Source organism: Astyanax mexicanus, chromosome 11 (genome assembly GCF_023375975.1).
Source record: "Astyanax mexicanus isolate ESR-SI-001 chromosome 11, AstMex3_surface, whole genome shotgun sequence".
NCBI classification, from domain to species: domain Eukaryota; kingdom Metazoa; phylum Chordata; class Actinopteri; order Characiformes; family Acestrorhamphidae; genus Astyanax; species Astyanax mexicanus.
Genome location: NC_064418.1, coordinates 18,094,843 through 18,112,966, shown reverse-complemented (window position 1 = coordinate 18,112,966; position 18,124 = coordinate 18,094,843). Strand labels below are relative to the sequence as shown.

The 18,124-nt window shown below is 41.5% G+C and overlaps 2 protein-coding genes across 3 annotated transcripts; one reads left to right on the top strand and one right to left on the bottom strand.

Moving 5' to 3' along the window:
• The first annotated feature begins 673 nt into the window (after positions 1-673).
• Positions 674-3,636, top strand: LOC111194922 (uncharacterized). Of its 2 annotated transcripts, none has more exons than XM_049485373.1 (4): positions 674-920; positions 1,796-1,990; positions 2,081-2,160; positions 2,636-3,636. In XM_049485373.1, exons 1-4 carry the CDS (start codon positions 819-821, stop codon positions 3,603-3,605), a joined length of 1,347 nt encoding a protein of 448 aa, XP_049341330.1. In that variant the 5' UTR covers positions 674-818; the 3' UTR covers positions 3,606-3,636. The 2 variants fall into 2 exon arrangements, with proteins under 2 accessions (XP_049341330.1, XP_049341329.1); XM_049485372.1 differs by lacking the exon at positions 674-920 and adding an exon at positions 928-1,221.
• Positions 3,637-4,035: 399 nt separating this feature from the next.
• On the bottom strand, positions 4,036-6,643 carry LOC111194862 (uncharacterized). Its single transcript, XM_049485040.1, has 2 exons — positions 5,632-6,643; positions 4,036-5,114 (listed from the first exon to the last, which is right to left on the bottom strand). Exons 1-2 carry the CDS (start codon positions 5,698-5,700, stop codon positions 4,365-4,367), a joined length of 819 nt encoding a protein of 272 aa, XP_049340997.1. The 5' UTR covers positions 5,701-6,643; the 3' UTR covers positions 4,036-4,364.
• Positions 6,644-18,124: the final 11,481 nt, after the last annotated feature.

Below are 18,124 nucleotides of genomic sequence, written 5' to 3'. Positions count from 1 at the left end.
AGGAAGCCCCGAATACTGATTACTGGCACTATAAAGGTGCACGCCAAACAGACTTCATCGCCGCGTATTGTAGGTTATCCTCATACAAAGCGTTACTTATCTCTTGTCTCAGTTTACTTTGTGTATGACCTTGCTTTTTGTTTCTCGACGCCGATTCTTGCCTCTGCCTTTGATATTGGATTGTTTTGTGTATGACCTGGACTGTGCTTTCACCACCGCCTCTTGGATTATCTCTGATACTGGATTGCTTGTGTATGAACTCTGGACTGTCTCTCGTTTATGGTATGGTTTTGTCTTCATTGCTCTGTCTACTGGTGATCACCCTTGTTTCTGTATCGACCCTGATTTCATCTGTTTATTATCATAATAAACACATTTTGTTTTTATCAGTATCTGCGCTTGTCTGCTATTCTGTTCTGACCATGACACCCCTGCCTAGATAGGCAGCCCTCCAGCCCAGAGAGTTGTCGAAGCCAGTTGCAGAACAGTAGATCTCAAAGCAGGTAAACACAAGAAAAAAGGGAAATAATAATAATAATAATAATAATAATAATAATTGATATACAATTGTTAATATATATTAATATGATATATAATAATATTATAAATATATAAATCTTATTATTAAACCCCGCTCCATGCGGGGATTGAACCCAGGCTGTCACGGTCACAGCCAATTCGCTAGTTGCATAAGACGACGCTGCCTGTTTCCGGTCTACGACTGGTAGGCGGAGTCATTTCCGCTTTTCGGCGCCGGTCAGCAGACAGTATGGCTTTCTACACGCGATCTCTCCAGGACTTACCAAAAATCACTATAAATGACGTTCAGCGCATCGTGCAAGCTTCCACAGCAGCACCCAGGAGTAAGAGAGAGAAGGGCTTCAGGATGTACGTCTCAAGTTACATCGACAATTACGAAGGTAAGTGTATTTATCTAGAGAACTAGCAAACTAACTCACTAGCTCAGTAGGCTAGCTAGCTAACTTATCTCCCTTATGTTTACTTATGTTAATCAACGGACAATTTGCTTTTTTGGAGATACCGTTGTTGCATGACAAGTATCCGTTGGAGAACTTAACTAATGTTAATCAGTGTGAGTGTGTTGGTGATAACATTGTATTGTCCCCAGTATCAAATAAAAATCCAGGAACAGGGAGACTGAGCGTCCGAGCTACCTGCCATAGGTCTATGAGGAAGCATGAGAAACCTCACAACCTCAGAGTAGGGTGGAAGATAGTTCAGTTGTTTGTCAGTTCCAAGGCAGTTCTTTTATTTTATGTTCCTGCGGGGTTTATGTGGCTATATAACTCTAACAATTTCTGAAAAAAAAAAAAACTATCTGAATGGAATCTAAATTATTCTAATTCATTTGACATCACGCACCCCAACCCTTCTGAATGTTATAAATACATACATAGATACATAGATACATACATACATACATACATACATGAATACATAAATAAATAAATGTTGATAAGGATACTTGGAGAGTAGGTAGCCTTCATGAAAACCCCAGAAACTGTTGTGGCGGCTGTTCTTTGCCGCATGTTTGGTTCCATGTATGGGATTGCTGTTCAATATTCAGTTGTATAAATTGTGTTTCCACTTCATTTTGAATAAATTCAGACACTAAAACAGTATTCCAAATATACTGTTTATTGTAAGTTAGGTTTAAACCACTAGATATTATATACACTCAAAACAATTTGAACAGCAGTTCTGTTTATGTTATAACAGATGAGGTATTATTGTCTGCTATGATGGTATCTCAACACTATTTTCCTTTTAACAGATTGTCTTTGATGACTCCTCCCCTGTGCAGCTGATTCTAGCTGAGTGTTCATGTGTGGCTGGAACAGCACTTTGTAACCATAACGTTGCACTGCTGTACCAGACTGCACATTACTCTCAGTTGAATCTTGCTGCTGTTCCCCCAGTCCTGAGCTGTACAGAGACAGAACAATGCTGGCACAAACCAAGAGTTATGGTAAGTATATGAGAACCATAACAAGAAAACATGTTTTACAGAATACTCACTGACAGTGTTACCAAGTACTTTTTAAAATCATTTTAATAGGGTGTGAAGCCAGGTCGGGTCAGTGACATGGTTGTGATGTCTACCAAGCCAAAGCAGAGAACTGTTGCTAGAGGTGTAAGGTAAGTATTTACTCTGTAACACAGTCAAGTCACAATATTATGGACACCTCCATGGTTCAACACCCATTGTTGCATTTCAACTGATCATATAGGACACTGTGTAGTTGTATAATTCCATACTGTGGTCATTCTGTTTCTCTGCATACTTTATTGTCCTCCTCGTGCTGGCATGAAGGCACAGTAACAAAACTAACAAATTATATATGCTCTATGGTGGTCCTGTGGTGATTCGGAATATTGAAGAACAGGGTGAAAGAAGTATACTAAAGTATGCAAAGAAACAATACAGGACTACAGCATGTAATTATAGAACTACAAAGTTTTCTATATGATCAGTGGAGCTGAAAAAATAAACAATAAGTTTACAAGGAGGTGGCCATAATATTGTCACTTGAATGTGTAAAAATTAGTATATAAAATAGTCTTTACGATTTCAATTATTCTAATTTAAAATATCAACTGATATTTTAAACAGGAGTACACTTTACAAAGCTGTGCGGGGGGAGTTGCCAGATCCTGATGTCCTTAAAGTGGCTGAGGCTTATAAGGATTTCCCAGCGGACATTGCACCATTGATCACCACCATGGCTATCAGTGCTGATGTCCCACTGGTTGACTCAGCATTTGGTCCAGTGCAAGAAGGCAGTCCAATTTCCTACCAGCATCCAGTACCTGTGAGCCGAACGATCCTTTACCACCAGGATGCCCCTCCACCACCACCTCTACCTGTAGATGGTTACAGTTTGGAGCCTACTACCTGCCAGTTTGTTTGCAGTCTCCAACAGCAGCTACATCTGCAGTCACTGCAAACTACTTTGGATATGGCAAGGAAGGTAGAGGCTGCTACAAGGGACCAAAGTGCCTCTGTAGAGTGGCATAAAGTCAGGAGGAACAGAGTAACATCTTCCCACTTCAAAGACATTTGCCATGTCCGTGGTCAGAGTTCAGCAGAACATCTTGCTGAGAGAATACGAAGGGGTGTGGCTCAAACAGCTTTAATGAAGAGAGGACTGGCATTAGAGCGTGACGCCATTCAGGAGTATTGCCGGGTAAAGAACACCAATTACTCGCCTTGTGGCTTTGTGATCCACCCAGATGCTCCGTGGTTAGGGTCATCTCCTGACGGGGTTGTTTTTGACCCAACTGAAAACCCACCCTTTGGCCTGCTGGAAGTCAAATGCCCAAATGCCAAAAGCTACGTTGACTGTAAATACCTGAGGTTGCAGAATGACACCATGAAGTTAAAACAGCAGCACAGCTACTACTGGCAAGTTCAAGGTCAGCTCCTGATTACAGGTATGCAGTGGTGTGACTTTGTAGTGTTTGCAGAGGAGGACATGGTGATCCAGAGGATCTACAAAGATGCAGAAGTTGCTACCATCATCAGGGAGAAGGGTGATTTCTTTTTTTTTTACGTTTACATGGCAGTTTGTTTGAAGGATTAGGCTTACTATATATATATATATATATATATATATATATATATATATATATATATATATATATATATATATATATATATATATAATTTTTTTATTTTTTTTAAGTTTCAAACAGTTCAGTGTGTGATGATTAACCCAGAAGTTTTATGTTGGTGCAAGAGAAAAAAAACAACTATAAAATTGCTTGTTTATATTTTATATGCATTTATACTACATTAGTATTCAAACTGTAAAATATTTGTGTTCCCTCTTTGTGTTCCCTCCCATCAACATTCAGAACTGGCTCTGGACTCTTATGGGTCAATTTTTTTATTATTAAATAAGCTTGTAAATATGCCTTAAACTTTTCATGTGACCAACAGTAAAGAATTTCATAAAAGAAAAACTGGCCCATTGCCTTTGTTATTGGAAATAAAATACATGAAACATAGTATTGTTGTTGAATTTGATTTTATTTATTAAAATATAACAGTTTGGCATGTTTCCCAGTGTCTCTCCAATTTTTTAAAGAGGATCCTTTAATTATAAAAATAACACAATCTGTTTTTTTTTGTTTTGTTTTTTTAACAGTACTTACAATCATACGAACAAATTTGAAATTAAACACAAATGTCACAACTTTTAACAAAGAAATTAAAAAGTAAATCTGATTGCAGCTTTAACATTACTGTGGTATGAAAGTACTTCTATTCCACTGGTGTGCGTGTATGTGTTTTGACCTCCTGTACAGTATTAGAATTAGAGTACAGTATTAGAGTTTATTCATTTGCCTGCCCACGCTTTCACCAGTGGCCCGTTTTGGTAGTTTACCAGGAAGCATGCCACACTAAACAATTGATCAATGCTTCCACACACTGACAATGGTATGACTTTGTCAAAGAGCTTGTTTTCTTTAACCCTTCGGATACACCTCTCGACATGAACACGCAAGCGGGCAATGGACTGGGTCTGCTGTACATCCTCTCTACACATTTGGCTCCTGTTTGAAAGAAAGGCAGGTCGGTAGACCTTGCATGGAACAAGGTTGTCAACGAGAAAACCCTTGTCCACCATAATAGCTGTGTCAGCAGTGAGGAGTTTGGTGATTCCAGACAGTTTAAAGATTTCCCGGTCGCTCAAAGAGCCTGCATACAATGCAGACACAAAGGTGATGGGACTGTGGGGTGCAATGCCAATCATGGCCTTGAATGTGGTGTGGGATTTGTATGTTGAGAATACCTCACTCTGCAAAACAAGCGAGGAGGGAGTTTGGCAAAAAAATTCTGTGCAGTCAAGCACTACTTGTGTGTCAGGAAATGCTGAAAATTCGGGTGGCAAGTGAGCCTTCACTTCTTCTTTTGGAATCCACAAGCGAACAGATCCAAGTAGATGGTACAGAAAGTGTGTCCATGTTGCAATAATTCTGCTGGCTGTGGTGCGGTGAATACCAAAGCGGTTGGCAAGATCCCTGAGAGGTAGGCCCACAGACAGGTGCATCAGAAACAGCAGCAGTTCATCTATTGGTGCGAGTTTCTGTGAAAGGAAAAGTTAAAATTTTCAGTGGGCAGTTTTTTAGGTACACTGTGCATAGTTAGACTCATTTGCTCTGTACTGTTCTTTAGTATGTGTTTGTGAGAGATACAGGTACCTCTAAAAAAATTAGAATATCATTGAAGTTACTTTAATTTCAGTAATTCAAAATATGAAACTCTTTGAGAAACTCATTTGCTCTGTGGAGAAACATATGTATATATGTATATATGTATATATATATATATATATATATATATATATATATATATATATAACACAGAGTGTTCTATTTTAAGCGTTTATTTCTTTTATTGGGTATGTGCATGTGTGAGAACTGCAGCGCACTTCAGTTGTTCTACAGGTAAAACATCTGAAGTGCACTGCAGTTACTGTGTGTGTGAGTGAGTGAGTGAGTGAGAGAGAGAGAAATAACTGCAGCGCTCTTCAGTTGTTCTACAGGTAAAACATCTGAAGTGCATATTTTGAACTTATTTGTGATCTTGAATACATAACTTACTGTTGATCTTTGTTGAGTTGGCTCACTGACGTTGGCAGAGGCAGCACAGGAACTGGTGATCCGGACCATCCTGGTTTTCACTGCAGGCTCCACCAGGTGCCAAAAGGCCTGGAGATGCTTGTATGATGCAAATCTAAAAATAAAATGATAAATCACTGTTAACTGTACTGTACATTACTGTGAATAATGAACAAGACATGACAATACATCCACACATACGTTCTTATTAAGCTGGATACATATATAAATAGAACTGACAAATTTTATTTAAAAAAAACATGGACCAACCTTGTGTAAAAACGAATGTCTTCGTCTGATCCTGCAAGACGATGAAGCCCAAAACGGCTCTGCAGCTGTAAGGTTTCAAGACGGTGTTCAAGTTCTTGTACTCTTCTCCATAGAGCCTCGTTCTCGTCTGATAAAGCATCTGTCACTGCTGATGTGGTTGGAGTAACGCAGTAATCATGATCTTGCGCTAACTGCACGTCCATCTCCGAGTCGGAGTCAGGCGCTGCTATGGCCGGGGAAGGGCATCACGGCCGGCGTTTCCACACGTTAAGCCTCGGCGCAGGTATACTAAAACTGTTCCAGGCAAAAAGACAAGGCACCGCTCCTCTGTTGAGCGTTCTCTTTCCCCCCGCTGTCACAGCGAAATCACCCGTTTGGAAATGCCTGCTACAAACGCGAGTACTAGGAACAGGACTGAAGTTTTCCCTGCGGATCTTTATTAGCCACTGAGCTCGGACTTCTGGATCCGCTGGAAATCGGTGAAAGCTAATCTCCGAGTTGTACCTTGAAGAATTAGCACACAGAGGCACACAACAATGTAGAGAGGTCCTCTTCTCTTGACGCTGGTAGGTCAATCGTTTCTCCTTAACTTTAAAAACACTCATGGTCGCTTTCACTCTGTACTCCTGCCGGCAGTTCTCCCCACAACAACTCCAACCGGAAACTAGTATACCTACCACTCGCTACCCGGAAGTTAGGTGGCGCCATCTTGTGCACAGAGCGAATTGCTGTAACCGCTGCACCAAAGCTGGGGAACAATAGTCTGCTTTGCCGTGGGAAGAAGAAAAAATGGAGGGAAGAAGGGGGAAGAAGGGAAAAGGAAAGAAAGCGAGAAAAGGAAAAGTTAACCATCGAGCAAAAACTGAAAAATGAAATGGTTCTGCCTCTTTTAAAGAACTGCAGTGTTTATTTCGTTGAATATGTTTCTTTTTATATTATTATTGTCATTTTCTGAGCTAAAGGGAAGATCGGGGCAGATACAAAGGTCGCGAGTTCAAATCCCGGTGTGCTATCAAAGAACAGCAGCTTAGATTTTAAATGTAACTAAAATCTACTGAAATTTAGAGGCATTTAAACACGTTTTTCTATACACTAATCTTAATTTACTGTTAATCTCTAAATTATGTGAAAAAAAATACATTTTATGTACTATAAAAGGCTTATCACAAATTGTTACATAGTATAATATGTATACCACAGTGTTCTATATATTATAACAGGTATACCACAATATTTTACATAGTATAAAATGTATACCACAATATTGTAGATACCAGAATATTTTATATACTATTAAAGGTATACCACAATATTTTATACAGTATTAAAGTTATATCACAATATTTTATATGGTATAACAGGTATACCAGCATTTATTTTACATAGTATAACAAGTGTACCACTATATTTTATATAGTATAACAGATGCCACAATATTTTATATAGTATTAAAGGTACACCACACAATTTTATATAGTATTAAAGGTATATCTCAATATTTTATATAGTATGACAGGTATACCAGCATTTATTTTACATAGTAAAACAAGTATACCACAATATTTTACATAGTATAACAGGTGTACCACTATATTTTATATAGTATAACAGACGCCACAATATTTTACATAGTATAACAGGTGTACCACTATATTTTATATAGTATAACAGATAACATAATATTTTATATAGTGTAACAGGTGTACCACTATATTTGATATAGTATAACAGACGCCACAATATTTTATATAGTAAAACAGGTGTACCACTATATTTTATATAGTATAACAGATGCCACAATATTTATATAGTAAAAAAGATGCCACAATATTTTATATAGTATAACAGATAACATAATATTTTATATAGTGTAACAGGTGTACCTCCATATTTTATATAGTATAACAGACGCCACAGTATTTTATATACTTGAAGGTGGTTTTTATAATATGTATTTTTTTTACTAACCAGACTTAAATTATGAATTAAATTTCAAAGGAATTCGTTTGAATTCAAACTCAAAATCAAAGAGTGTAATTTTTTAAAGAGTGTATCTCTTTAAGCCACGCTTTAAGGTGGTGAGGATTTTGATTGGTCAGAAATGGAAGGCCCGCGGTGGAGAAACATTTAATGGGTTAAAAAGGGACAGAGCGTCGGGCAAGCGCTGCGATTTGATTGGCAAGAAATGGAGACACGCCAGGGGTTTTGATTGGTAAGAAATGGACGGGATAAACGAGGAGTAGATTTCATTGGTAAGAAATGGACGCTGTACCGTGAGCTGATTGGAGAGAAATGTAAGCGGCGTTGGAAGAAGAGTGACACGATTGGCGTGCTGAAAGCCGGCGCTTGTGTTCCAGGTAGCACCAGCGAGCGGATTGGGATGCGGTTGCTTTAATCGCCCTTAAAGAGTCTCCGCCGAAAGGGGCGGAGCAACGAAAACGGGCGGAGAGTGAAAACGGGTGGAAAACAAACCTCACGCCGAGCGTGACTGAAAGAGAGGGGGAGAAAACGTAAACAAGGATCGCCGAGGAAGTGCGGCTACCTCTTATAAAACGAGGTGAAGGAGTAACTGAACAAAAGAGCTTCCAAAGAAAACAAAACTGAACTGAGGTGCTTGTGGATTTAAACGCTGCTCCACCAGAGAGGGGAGGAACAGCGCGGGAGAGGGAAGGTAAACAAACCGCGTGCCTCACGGTGAGAGACACACACAAACACAGAGACTCGAGAGGGGTGGCAGATGAGAGCACACTGCTCTGCTCCACCAGACTAGAGAGAGGGAGATGGCGGCTGTGAAGCTCACTGCTCTACACAGCTACACCAAACTCGAAGGGAAAAAGGGAAGAGATAAAGAGCCGGGGCTCGCTCGGAAAAACGGCATAGATTCGCTCGCACGAGCTTCAAAATCCAGCGCCGAGTGGCTGATTGGCGCTGCTTATAAGGTGTTCAAAGCAGGTGTTGGTAATTAGCCAATCAACCCTCGGTGCTGGCCTGGCGCGCCCTCCGATGCCCCGGAGAATACCGAGACCGGGCACCAGCCCTTACAGGCACCACCAATGGTACGGGGACCCGGGGGAGCGGTTGGACCCAAGTAGCAGAGGTAGGGCCTAAGGCGGGACACGTGAAAGGTTGGATGGACACGAAGGGTAGGAGGCAGAGCGAGGCGGTAAGATACCGGGTTAATCCGGCGGAGTACTTTAAACAGACCGATACACTGTGGGGCCAGTTTTTGTGGAGTGCCACGGAGTGGCTGAAAGCCAGACCCTCTGGCCTACTCGAAACATTGGGGCAGGCCGTCGCCTCCTGTCCGCATAGCGTTTCTGGGATGCTCTAGCTGATAGGAGGGCAGCCCGGGCCTTCTTCCAGGCCCGATGGCAGCGACGAACCATTTGGTTGGCCGAAAGCACCCCGGTCTCCACATCCTCTTCAGGGAAGGAGGGCGGAGCATACCCGAACTGGCACCCAAAGGGTGACATCCCCAGAGACGAGTGCCATAGGGTGTTATGGGCATACTCCGCCCACTTAAGCTGGTCAGACCAGGTGGATGGGGCAGAAGAAGCCAGACAGCGGAGGGTACGCTCCAGGTCCTGGTTGACCCTCTCTGTCTGACCGTTGGATTGGGGGTGGAACCCTGAAGAGAGGCTGACCTCTGCGCCCAGCAAACGGCAGAAAGCCCCCCAGAACCGGCTGGTGAATTGGGGCCCACGGTCCGACACGATGTCGGATGGCAGACTGTGAATACGGACCACCTGGTTGAGGAGCACTTCAGCCGTTCTCTTTGCGGATGGCAGCTTTGGTAGAGTGACAAAGCGGCCAGCCTTGGAAAACCTGTCCACAATGACTAATATCACAGTGTTACCCCGGGAGGGGGGCAACCCCGTGATGAAGTCAAGGGACAGGTGAGACCAGGGGCGCAAGGGAATGGCTAAGGGATGCAACAGACCCGTGGGCCTGGTTCTGGGGTCTTTGCACCATGCACACACCAAGCAAGAGGTCACATGAGAGTGCACATCCCTCTCTATTTGGGGCCACCAGAAATGCCGCCGCAGGAGCTCCAATGTGCGCATGGTCCCCGGATGCGCTGCTTGGGGAGAGGCATGTCCCCACTGTAGGACCCGTCTTCGGAGGAAAGAGGGCACGTAAACCCGGCCCGGGGGGCCACCTCCCGGGTCTGGTTCAGTGCCTTGACCCCGCTTAATTGCCTCCATCAACCCCCACCGGATGGGTGCCAGGATCCTGGTTGGGGAGACAATAGTGGACGGTCCGTCTGGAAGAGGAAGGGGTTCCCACTGGCGAGAGAGAGCATCTGGTTTTATGTTCTTTGACCCCGAAGGGTACGACAACGTAAAATCAAAACGGTTAAAGAACAACCCCCATCTAGCCTGGCGTGAGTTAAGACGCCTGGCTTGCTGGATATAAGCCAGGTTCTTATGGTCCGTCCAGACCAGAAAGGGGTGGTTGGCTCCCTCAAGCCAGTGCCTCCACTCTTCCAGGGCGAGCTTGACTGCCAGTAGCTCGCGGTCCCCCACGTCGTACCTCCGTTCGGCAGGGGTGAGGCGGTGGGAGAAGTAAGCGCAAGGGTGCAGTTTGCCGTTGGAACCTGAACGCTGGGACAACACAGCACCTACGCCTACCTCGGAGGCGTCCACCTCCACCACGAATGGGAGATCGGCATTGGGCAGCTGGAGGACAGGAGCAGTCACCAATAAGCGCCGGATAGTATCAAATGCTTCCTGGGCTTCGGAGGTCCACACAAACCGTCCAGGTTAGGTGGTTTTAGCTGTCAAGGTGGTTAAAGGGGCAGCGATGGTGCTAAAACCTCTCACAAACCTCCGAAAGAAATTAGCAAACCCCAGGAAGCGTTGAACCTGGCGCACAGAGGTGGGCTGAGGCCATTCCTTGACTGCTAAAATTTTTGCCGGGTCCATGCGCAGAGTGTTGTGGGAAACTATAAACCCGAGAAAGGACACTGTCTGCACATGGAACACCGACTTCTCCAGCTTGATGAAGAGGTGGTTCTCCAGCAGGAGCTGGAGAACCCGGCGGACATGGGCTACGTGTTCATCTACGGATTTGCTGTAAATTAGTATGTCATCCAGGTAGACAAACACGTAGCGGTCTAGCACCTCCCTGAGGACCTCATTTATGTAGCGCTGGAAGACGACAGGGGCGTTCATCAACCCAAAGGGCATCAACCCAAAGGGACACTGTTCTCTGGAGTGACAGTGGCTCTTTGTGCCTATGACTGTGCAATATGTCGGAGGAGGAAGAACAAGGCTTATACAGAAAAGAGCACCTGGCCTACTGTGAAGCATGGTGGTGGGTCAGTCAAGCTCTAGGGCTGTTTCTCCTCTTTATGCAATCTCCACTGTGTGGAAGGTACCATTAATTAATTTAACTACCAGGAGATCTTGGGTGGAAATGTCATACAGTCAATGACAAAGCTGAAGCTTGGGATATGTTGGACCTTCTAACAGGACAATGACCACAAGCATACCTTCAATTCTATCATTGCTTAATAGATTGGTTATGGAAGAAAGGCTGGAAGCTTCTGGAGTGGCCATCACAATCACCCAGCTTAAATCCCATAGAAAATTTCTGGTGGGATTTGAAGAAGGCATTTGCAACACCCTAGTCCATGAATGTCAAAGAAATGGAGGTCTTCACCTATGAGGAACAAGTTTAAAAGGATTTGCAAACTGCACATTGTATTCTGTATTTATTTGTTTTACACAACATCCCAACTTCATTGGAATTGGGTTTTAATATTGGATTTAGCATTGAATTTTAGTAGCTGTATGTAATAGATTTAACTTAAATAATGTAGCCCCATATTAACTCATGCATCTTTGCTATTGGTTCCTGCAATAATCTATTTGCATAATGGGTGTCTCTGTCCACCAATAGCTTACCATTAGTGTGTAGTCTTGCCCACAAGGGCTTGCTTTTTTTGAGTATTGAGCTATATTTGTATGTTACGATTTTATTTTTTTACTGAAAAGTGCGATTTTATACAAGTTATGAACTGCAGTGAAGGATGCAGGGCATTTTTATCTTCTGTTCAGAAACAAAACAAAAAAAACTATTCTTGCCTGAATTATTAATAGTTTGTCTTATTTAAGGGCTGATTAAAGTATATCAGCAATCAGCTTTAGTTTTAGAGTATGAAATATTTTAAACTAGACCAGACTTTACACTGGACAGTTAGTTTTAATTGCTGCTCACAGACTGAAATTATTACTAATTAGAGGATTACATGCAGTCATGTATGCATGTATTACACCAGAGGGAGTTCTATCAGAGTGAGCCATGTCTCAAGCCTAATTAAAAATACACACGCAATTAAAAGCCTATTTGATCAATAAAGCAAGACTAATAATGATGGCATTATTATAGATGTGTGTTTGCTGAATATGGTGATGAACACTGATTAGACGTAACATTGAAACCACCGCCACTATGAAATAAAAGACCCACAACAGCTCTGAACAGCTCTGAGTGTTAATTTTATTCTGTAGCGGGGGAAGACTCAGTACATGAGGTAGACTGTAGGGCCCACAGCTTATTCTGGTGGGGGGGTGAGGTCGATCCTGAAAAGAAGAAACTATAAATTGTGTACACGTTTGCTGGCACTGTATTTTTGAAGGCCTGTAATTCAGCTAGAACTATAGGAAGGGGGGGGACTCCCCTGTTGCAGGAGGAGAGCGCAGATAACCTTGCGGTTTGGACTCTAATACCTACCCATATTTTAGTTGTGTTCTTTTAATTTAATATTTATTTTCTTAATTCTGTCTTTTAGTTTGTATTTTATCACTACGTGTAAATAAATCTTACTTTATTTATTTATTTGTATTTATTTATTTAATTCATTCAGCATTTATTTAGATTATTATCAGTGAGGAATGTCACAGTGTGTGTTGGTGAGTAGTTTAATGTGAAAATAGCACAATGTGGGACTAAGTGGAAAACCTGATGCCTTTTCTTGCCTCCAGAATGAAGCGCTGTAGACTTTTATCATTGTATTCTGGCCATTTAGCAAATTAATTATGAAGTATTTATTAACTATTTAACAGTGACTAACTTGTTAACTGCATTTTTTTATTTTTTTATTGCATGGTTTTATTCATATATCCTAGCTAACGAGGATAAGTAGGGGTTTAGAGATTTAGTTCAGCATATAACTGATATTAGAGGATTGATCTCCTTTAGAACATTCACTAAGGTAGAAGTAAGTCCATACAGGCAGATATAATAGTAATAATGCACAAACTAAAGGCTAGTGTGTATTGGGAATACAGCATCACGCTAAAGTTTAATACTTTAGTGTGTGATCCTGCAGCAGCATAGTCGCTGTTTACTGCTGCACAGAGCTCCGAGTGTGATCCAGCTTTAGTCTGTGCTGGAGGAACAGGTAAGTTCCTGTTAAATAGTGCAGACAAAAGAATGATAGCACTGCTATTCAGAGCCAAATGTGGCGATGCAGTAAATGATTGGCTCATTGGCTAATAGGTCTATTGTTGCTTTATCTGTTAGATCGCTTGGTGAATCTGATTTCTTTTTTTACAGCCATGTAAGTACGCCAGACATCCAGCACAGATCAGTCCTGCCCTCCTCTAGGACAGCCTGAGATACAGCCCATTGGGAGATCACACTACTTCACAGAAGAAGTTCCAGCCTTTACTTTAGTTTTTAGAAATTTTAATACGATCAATTCCAGAATGAATAAAGAAAATAAACCTTTTACTGATGTGAAATGACTGTCTGTGTGTTATCTTAAAATTATACTATGTCAAATGGACAGAAGATTTAGGCTGATGAAGTGTTATGTAAAGCAAGATATGCTTATCAAAGTTATCTACCCAATTTTCAGAATTTGGTTTTGTACTTATTGGTAAGTCACTGTTGTTTACAAAATATATATATTTTTAAAAGTTGTATATTCTTAAGACTTCCTGTACTGACATTGCAAAGAACGGTTAGAGTTCCCTCTGGGGCGAGTTCACCTTTTCCATTATTTAAAGGTGCATCTATCATAATTTTTTAGTTGGAAATTCGTTGTTGGTGGTTGGTCTCTACTTCTGGACTTGTTTTTGGTCGTTACAATGCCTCCTAAGGCTAGCAAATCACTGGGGCCATCACAGAGCCTCCTTATGCTTGCATCACCGCCGTCTCCTGAAGCAGCAGCCCCACCTGGAGCTAGTGCTGCTCTGCTTGTCCAGAACATCGCAAGAACAACTGATTCTGGCAGTGAAGGAGGAAATGCAGGCGGTTCTGGAGGAGTTTAGATCCAGCGTAATGTTGGGGTTTCAGGCGTTAAAAGTTGAACTGTCTCGAGAAAATGCTGCACTAAGATCCAAGTTTTCATACCTGAAGAAGAATGTTTCTGAAGCGGAACAGTCCTTTTCATCATGCTCGAATGACATTGTGGCTCTGCAAACCAAGATGAACTACCTAACAGCGGAGAGCGGCAGATTAGAACAGTAGTATATTCTTAATATAAACTGTAAATATACTAAAATATTTTCCAGTGTTTGGTCATGTCACCAACAATATTATTATCGCAAACATGGTAGTATTTTAGAGCTGTATCGCCCACCATATCCAGTAGTTAGTTGATCAGGTGTTTACGATGGAAGCTCATGGAAAAAAAACAAACAGATGGTGAGTGTCCCACTATGCAAATATCTCGTGCCAGTAACCAATGGAAAAGAATGTTGTATGTTGGTGTTAGTCTAAGCATTGTTTTGCTAGTATAGACCCACGCTCTTGACTGGGCAGAGAAGAAGAAAAGAGGGGGAGCGAACTCAGAGTATTGGGGTGGAGTTCGGGGCAGCTTCGCTGTAAAGCGTGAAGCCGAAGCCCCCACTTTCATGAAGAGATACATGAGGAAAAATTATAAAATTAACGAATGAGGAAAATGGGGAGGAGGTGGGTACGAGGTTGTTCAACGAGCAGGTAGAGAGGAAGTGACGATTTAAATAGGGAAGGAAGGGGGAGGAGTGAGGGCCGGGAATCAACTCCCAAAACTTAGTTATGGATACATAACTCCACGATACACTACAGCAACATTCTGATAATGCCTTTGTATTCCGGTTGTGTACAGTGTAGTACAATAACACTGTTTAATCAAAAGCACACACAGGTCAACCTGACATATTAAATGATCACTGTAGATGAGATGTTATTCACTGTACTGTAGAAATCTTGTGTTTGAATAAAGAACATCTGATGTTCATCATCTGTGTATGTGAGAGATTATTAAACAACTACTAATGTTATAAAGAAAAGAAAGATCACATTACATATAATTAATTTTCAGCAGGTTTATTGTTAAAAAAGAGGCGGATCCTTCATAATGATGGTCTTCTCTGCATGATGTAGATGATGTACAGTGCTATTCCTCTTTTACACACACACATACATATATATATATATATCTTTTATGAATCTCCTTATCAAATCTCCTTCCTTTTAATCTTTTAATCTTCTGAAGTGAAGTGATTAAACTTTTCTAATCACGGTCCGAGCCTCTTTTGAGCAAGCCAGAGGCAAAGAAAAACTCCTTCAGATCAGCAGGAAGAAACCTTGAGAGGAACCATGGCTCAAAAGAGGAACCAGAACTACTCTGGCTGAACCCGGATAGCTCAAATACTGAGTTTTTTTTTTTTTTACAGCACTGGAAAGTCCTCACTCTGTTATACCAGAGTATAGATATTCCAGCACAGTGTAACACTCTGTTGTAAAGCCAGTTGTCCGGGACTTTTGTGCACATGCGTACATCATGTCACCCCAGGAACCCATTACAGCCTGAAACCCACAAATATGGCTATTAATTACAGCGATTTGTCACCGTCAGAGCTGCCCTCTTTCCAATTCCATTAGAATGAGAATGAGGCTAAGAGATAAATAAAGTAGATTTCGTGGAGCGTGCAGCTCTGCGCCCGGGTAATTTCTGAATTTGGAGATGCGATTTAATAACACCACACGCACACACACACACACACACACCACCTAACCCTCATCTTTCTCTCTCTCCCTTCGATTGCAATTTAACACTGATTACGGTTTCACGCTTATGCAATTTGAATATTTACCTCATGCCAACCAATCCGCCCTGACTCATTTACATTTTGATTTACATGCCAATAGACGAGAGTTGGGGGATAAATACGGAGCGTAATCAGACACATTCATCCAGTGTCCAAATCAAAGCAGACCTTTCAGCTCCATCGCCAGCAGCCGTCCGGCCCGGCGGGGGGGGAGGCGGGATCACGTGCACAAATCACATGGTCCACAGGAGCTAATCAGACCTATGTGATTGGCTATTTTTGAACAAAAAAAAATACATAATCTCAATTGCAAATCAGTGGCCATAACTCATGTTTATGCTCATCAGTATGAGCATTGACACTCTTCATCTTCTTTAGTTTCTTTCCTTTCTCATATAATATGACTGTGTGTTGGACATGTGGATATTCCAAGTAATAAGGAGTAGTACAATGCAGTGTGTTGGGTAATATGGGAAAGCAATTTATATGCTATGGATATTAATATTAAAGGGGACTATTGTACTTAAATTGTAAGTTATTTGCACAAAATCACTTTCACATAAGCACATCTCTCCAACTCTGTACTTTCCAGTTTCATTTTTAAATTAACCATATAAGGGCTCAGTCACTTTTATGCAAATAAGTTGTTGCTTGCACTCGGTTGCTGTGTACTGTCTAAGGTTTTCAACCAAAATGATCCAAATGGCGTTTTTTCAACTAATCTAGTGGGTGGGGCTCTGGTAGGGTTATGGGTGAGGTGTAATGGCAGGGTGGTTCTATGCAGGTTACCTTATTGTGATGTCACAATAAAGGAGCATCCAAACGGCTCATAGAAGTGTATGATTTCTGACACCAAACTCTTTAAACTAATTCACAGGAAACTGATGGATTTTTAGAGCTTGGAGTGTTTTTTGGGCAGTTTGTTTGGTAAAATGAGTTAGCATATTTGGTAATATGGAACCGTTTGTTTGGTTATATGAGGCAGTATATTTGGTAATATGGCACAGTGTGTTTAGTAATATGGGACAAGAGGTATTGGTAATATAGGAATATGGGAAATGTGTTTGGTAACATAAGAGACTGTGTTTAGTAAAATGGCAGAGTGTTTTTGGTAATATGGTACAATGCGTTTGGTAATATGAGCGTGATGCACAGTGTGTAAGTTAATATGGAACTGTGTGTTTGGTAATATGGAACTGTGTGTTTGGTAATAAGGGAATATCGCACAGTGTTTGGTAATATGGAACTGTGTGTTTGGTAATAAGGGAATATGGCACAGTGTTTGGTAATATGGGACTGTGTGTTTGGTAATAAGGGAATATGGCACAGTGTTTAGTAATATGGGACTTCCAGTTTTTTTCACGCCTTGCGCCCTAACCGTTAAAATAGTAGTGGAAGTTTAGGTATATAACAATACCAAAAACACACCGACACGCCCTAAATCCAGCTGCTGCATAATGTTTTTTTTCAATATGTTTATTATAGAGGCTTTAGACTAGTGTAGGTTTTTAGCTAACATGGGCCTTGTTACAGTAAGTCTGGTAAAAGCCTAACAGTGTGAACCTAAAAGTAAGAATTTAGTACTAACTGTAAAACATTGTGTTGGTGCTATGATGTGTTGTGGATTCTCTGCACTGAATCATGCAGAATATACATATTTTATCAAATTATTTTAAAAATCCTCAAACATATATTAGGCAGTATAGGCGAATAGCGCACCATACCAAGGACGTTTGCCATTGAAGTTGTAACTAAAAGCATGGCTCATGTGAGGCTGGACTGCTGAGGACTGCTTTCTTGGGAATAAAATGGTCAAAGGTCAATTAGCAGCCTCTCTATAAGGATTTGTTGTGATGGCTGGTCATAAAAGCTAATGTGAAGTGATTGACCGTACGCATCAAAATTCATAGAAACCCCACGAGTCGCTCTTTAGCAAACAGTGGAGCTTTTTAATCACTCTGTATTATTCATTGGGGCAGTCATTCATAGCTCACCAATTTCAGCAGCTATTCAGAGTCAGTCAGATGGAGAGCAGGAGGGCGAGAGGAACAATGGAGGCATGCCATTCAAGCTTTCCTACATCAGGCCTTCGTTTCTCTCTCTCCAGCAGGCTAATGTCATATCCCCAATCATTCAGACTCCAGGCTTTCGCTCTAATT

Coding starts and splice junctions, on each gene's coding strand:
- LOC111194922 (XM_049485372.1), top strand. CDS start 1,006: ATGTTAATCAACGGACAATTTGCTTTTTTGGAGATACCGTTGTTGCAT. Junction 1,222..1,795: donor AGAAACCTCACAACCTCAGA/GTAGGGTGGAAG, acceptor TCCTTTTAACAG/ATTGTCTTTGATGACTCCTC. Junction 2,161..2,635: donor ACTGTTGCTAGAGGTGTAAG/GTAAGTATTTAC, acceptor TATTTTAAACAG/GAGTACACTTTACAAAGCTG.
- LOC111194862 (XM_049485040.1), bottom strand. CDS start 5,700: ATGGTCCGGATCACCAGTTCCTGTGCTGCCTCTGCCAACGTCAGTGAG. Junction 5,115..5,631: donor CAACTCAACAAAGATCAACA/GTAAGTTATGTA, acceptor TTCCTTTCACAG/AAACTCGCACCAATAGATGA.